Source organism: Arachis ipaensis, chromosome B06 (assembly GCF_000816755.2).
Source record: "Arachis ipaensis cultivar K30076 chromosome B06, Araip1.1, whole genome shotgun sequence".
NCBI lineage: Eukaryota > Viridiplantae > Streptophyta > Magnoliopsida > Fabales > Fabaceae > Arachis > Arachis ipaensis.
Window position 1 is genome coordinate 128,228,823 of NC_029790.2, and position 4,825 is coordinate 128,233,647.

Consider the following 4,825-nt stretch of genomic DNA (forward strand, 5'->3'; position numbering starts at 1 on the left):
CGGTATGCTAACAGGAACACAGTTTTCTTTGAATCAGAATTTATAGGATGTGCTTTATTTAGAGTTTAAGCTATGATAGAATTAAATACTTTCTGTTTTTAAAAATCAATTACAGAAGATTTTGATTCATTTTAATCTGTGTAAGTTTAATTTAAGATATGATATGATAAGATACTGTTTCAAAATAATTCTCTGATATGATCCTAGTCTTTAATATCTCAATTGACAGGTTTAACTGGACACAACACAAGTTTTTACTCGACTTCGTTTTTGTTATTTCCAAATTCGTTTTTGTTCAAGTTTAACTGGACAGTGGATACACATAGTTTTAATTGAATGTTAGATATAATTTTAATTTTGATTTGAAACTAAATTTCTTCGGATTATCTTTTATTTCCCTTTTTTTTCCTCTCTTGTCTTTTTGTTGTTTCTAAGTTGGTTTTCACTCAAGTTTGACTGGATACTCATAGTAGTTTGAAGTTTGAAATAAAACTTAAAATTTAAATTTAAATTTTATATTTTATTTAAATTTAAATAAAGATAATTCTGTATTTATATTTATATTTTAAAGTAAAGAAAGAAAGATAATATGTAATTTTGGAGAACATTTTTCAGAAAAAATAAAAATAATAATAATAATAGAAGAAGTGAGAGTTACTTAGAAGAAAAATAAAAACAATGGGTTCGATTCGGACGATGATGATGACAAATTGACAATGTTATACTTTTCATCGGTTTTCATGTTAGTTTCGGGAGAGAGAATTTTCATGAAGCTGGAAGGGTCAAGATTCAATGATACGAGGGTTATGCTTATGAGCAGAATTTAGTTACCAATAATTGTAGTTATATCATTTACGAATAACATTTTTTATACATTTTAAATATAATAGATTATCTTAAACCTATTTTGCAACTAAAATATCCAAATATAAATTAATTGTCATATAATTAATTATTTTAAGAATGCAATTATAGAAATAAGACCCCTAAATTTAAATAAGTCAAAGTATTCCCTTTAGATAACAAATGTCATAAGTCAAATTAGTTTTTTGAAATTCTTAGAGACTAACTTGACGCGTGCACATATACAGCAGATTCTTTTACAACAATACAACCTTTACAAAGCAATGAGAAATTAAGATACAAAGGTGAATAGGGGTTTCAAGATCTCCATTATTTGTCACATTATTCTGTTTCATGAAGCTGCACATAAGGGAAAAAAAAATGTACACAAGAAATACAATTATTAATATGGTACAGGTATACGAACTGTAGGGGGTGCTGACTCCATGTCTTCAACAATAAGATTGAAGAGAGCCTTCGTTATACGGCCTGCTTTCCCTGCAAGGAATACATAAACAAATTTTGGTTCAACGGGATTAGGGAGAGTCCAGAACCCAATCGATTGGGGCCGAGATTCAAGTTAACAGATTAATGTGATAAGTGATAACAAAAACGACTTGGATGCTTCATCTTAATCTGAAACTTTAAAGAAGTGAGTTTATGGGTGTTTCCATGTGATCACAACTCACTTGAAATTCCAACAAATAAATAAATATATAGATCATTTCATGAAGATGAAAGTATGACATTCAATCTGCTAATTATTACAAGAAATGCACAATGGGAACTATCAATATATAAAGTGTAATTAAGCTACATCAAATCTGTTAAATTATTATTAGGATATGGCATTTCAAAAACTAACCAAACATAAACCAAAATTGTCCTGCATAAAATGTTAAGCTCCATATAACTGAGAATATACACTTCTTGCAGTTAGTTACAATGTACAGGAAAAAAATTATAAGAATGAGAAAAAAAAAAGGATTCTTTGGCATGATCAAGCTATTTACACCACCAAATATGAGGGCAAGAAAATTTGAGTTTTTTCTTTATCCTAAGCAAGGAAGGAGCCCACATTTTCCTGAAACTATATCCTATACTTATTGTTTACATCAGTAGTTGTAGTTTCAACAAACCAGTAGTAACAAGAACAAGATACTACCATAGAAAGAATAGATGGCAATTTTTAAAGAAACACAATAACAAGCCATTGAAGGAACTCCCGCATAATCCACCTAAGTTCTTATGACAAATTGTCTCTGTTAAAATATATATATATATATAGTGATTCACAAGAAATTCATATCATTTTTGGAGGAAGTAATGAAAGAACTCACCATCTCCAATAACTTGCTCGTCCCACTGCACTACAGGGCAAACAAGAACGCCACTGCCAATAAGCATCATTTCAGCGGAACTCTTTCCTTCCTCAACAGTCACATGTTTCATCCTTATCCCACGAAGCTTACCCTTGCTCAACAACTTCTCGGCAAGCGTCAAAATTCTCTTAGCTGTGCAGCCACTAAGAATTTTATCAAAGTGGGGCATTATAAGCTCCTTCTCTTTAGTCACAAAAGCCACATTCATATTAGGCCCCTCAGCAACAAATCCCTCGTGATCAAGCCAAATGCCGGCAAAGGCACCAGCTTCTTCGGCTTCCATCTTCGACAGCACATTTGGGAGGTAATTTACGCTCTTAGTTGTTGCAAACTGTGGTGGTTTAATGGGTATTGATGAAGTAACAACTTTAACTCCCCTGGAACTAGTTGATGACAATGACAGATCCTGTATTACAATTGCATATAGAGAAGATTGGTGGCACCCTGCAGGGGATAGCTGAAAATCACCGGGTCCTGATGAGAGCCAGTATCTTAGTGATCCTTTTCGACATTTGGAAGCACTTACAGTTTGTATGAGGATTCTTCTTATGCTTTCGCGATCAAATGGAGGATCTATCTTAGACATGGATGCTGACCTCAAAAATCGATCAAGGTGTTGATCTAGCTCATACAGGTACCTGTCATGCACAAAATACATCACTTGGAAAGTGGAAACATCTTTTTGTAACTACTATATCCTTTTTTAGTTGATGGAGACATGCACAAGCGAGGAAGTGAATATCTTTCATTAGCCAAGAATTGTACACTGCTTGTCAACATACCACCCATGTGGTAGCAATGTGACTCACAACCCATCCAATGGTGGTTGGGTAGTATGTCGGCTTGGAATACAATGAAAGCTACATTCAAGGAAGAGTATCTGAAGAGATTCATCATATAACATCCACATGTAAAATTGGAGAAACCCAGCCTCTATTCTCAAATAGTACAAATGCAAACTCCAAAATGAAAGAGTGGCATTCATGAGTTGGAAATTACTGACCCATCCATTATTGCTGCAGTATCGAAGACACCATGGCCCCTGTGTACCATGTGGTCGTCCATAGGAATAACCATAACAGCAGGGTCTGTCGTTACCCCACCAAAAATGCTTGAATACATGGCAAGGTATTGTTGCTTGCCTTTTATTGTTTCTCTGAATGTTTTCAACCTTTCAATAGCCTTATACATGAAATAAATAAATAAATAAATATTTTCTGTTAGTTTTTATCAGTAATAGGAAAACTGAATATATCGTTCAAAAGAGAGGACCATCTTTGTATGTGTTTTTCTTCTAATCTAATGTGTCCATTAAACATTGATGAATAATTAGAATTAGGTCACAATAGAAGTTTATATTATAAGAAACTTCCAACACCTCTTCTTCCAGTTCCCAAATCTATTGTTAAAGAGTTACAACAAATTTTCACTTTTTTTTTTTTCCCTTTAGGTGTTTTGATTTAAACTATTGCTAAAGTGAATAATCCAATAAGAGAAATGCTAGGGGCAGCAATTTTGGTGTTTTGTAACCATTAATTGGCTATTAATTGGCCATTAATAGTATTTTTAATAGTGTGAGATTACATCTAATGGTGGGAGATCACTCACTTTTGTTTTGATGGTTAAGTGCTGGCCAAAAAACACAAAAGTTGCTGGCCCTAGACTTTTCCATCCAATAATTCACAAAGAAATGATTACAGGGAAATAGTTGAAGTCAAAAGAAAAAATGTTAGACCTCATTGCAAGATAAAAGTGGAACATCAAATACTTGAGAAGTAGCACCTGCAAAGTCAAGGCACTCACTCCTTTAGTTTTCCGGAATCAAATCATCAATAACCATTAACCGTATGTTTTCTTATTTGCAGAATCCAGAAAGCATCTGCAATTTAAACGAACAAATTTTGAGTAGTTAGTGACATACCAAACAAGCCTCCACCTCCGCCTCCGACTCCGACTCCGGAGTAGTTAGAATCCGTCAGAGAAGTTGTTATTGGGAAGAAACGGCGTTGGCGGTGTTCCACTTTCGAAAAGGAGAGAGTTCGCGGAGCGTAATGAAGAGTGGAATTGGAGAATAACGGAACGGGATTTTGTGGAAGGAATTGGAGCCGGAGAGAAGCCATGGCTCAGCGGTTTTCGTTTCGCTTTTCTGCTTTGAAGGTAACAAGCTGACTATGTCTCTGTATGATAGGTGTAGAGAATATAAAAGAATAATAATTTGTGAGTTCCATTAGAAAAAAGAAAAAGTATAATTATATGTTTGATTAGAGTGTGGATAATATAAGAAAGGTCAATGATGCCAAAAGGTCTCTCCCATTGGGTGGATCTACGTAATGAAGTTGAGTAATGGATTTGGACAACAAATAAAGAAAGATGACAAAACATGAGTCCACATCGCACCCTCAATTCAGGTCGCCGCATGCCCTATGCCTCAAGTTTCAACCACTTCAACCCACATCAAAATGTCCACCATTATTATTACTATTTAGTTTTAGATTTCGCTGTATATAATTACGATTCTTGTCAGATACACAGTTATTTATATTTGTAGACATAAAAAAATAAAATTCATCTTTATTATGTTTGTTTTTCTAAAATAAAAG

General features: G+C 33.8%; 1 protein-coding gene across 3 annotated transcripts; it reads right to left on the reverse strand.

The window, feature by feature from the left end:
- Positions 992-4,477, reverse strand: LOC107605182 (D-amino-acid transaminase, chloroplastic). Of its 3 annotated transcripts, XM_021105095.1 has the most exons (6): positions 4,147-4,477; positions 3,961-4,007; positions 3,229-3,407; positions 2,752-2,863; positions 2,184-2,682; positions 992-1,341 (listed from the first exon to the last, which is right to left on the reverse strand). In XM_021105095.1, the coding sequence occupies exons 1-6, from the start codon at positions 4,343-4,345 to the stop codon at positions 1,247-1,249; spliced, it is 1,131 nt and encodes a 376-aa protein (XP_020960754.1). In that variant the 5' UTR covers positions 4,346-4,477; the 3' UTR covers positions 992-1,246. The 3 variants fall into 3 exon arrangements, with proteins under 3 accessions (XP_020960754.1, XP_016162451.1, XP_016162452.1); XM_016306965.2 differs by having other exon boundaries at positions 2,184-2,863; positions 4,147-4,473; XM_016306966.2 differs by lacking the exon at positions 3,961-4,007 and having other exon boundaries at positions 2,184-2,863; positions 4,147-4,411.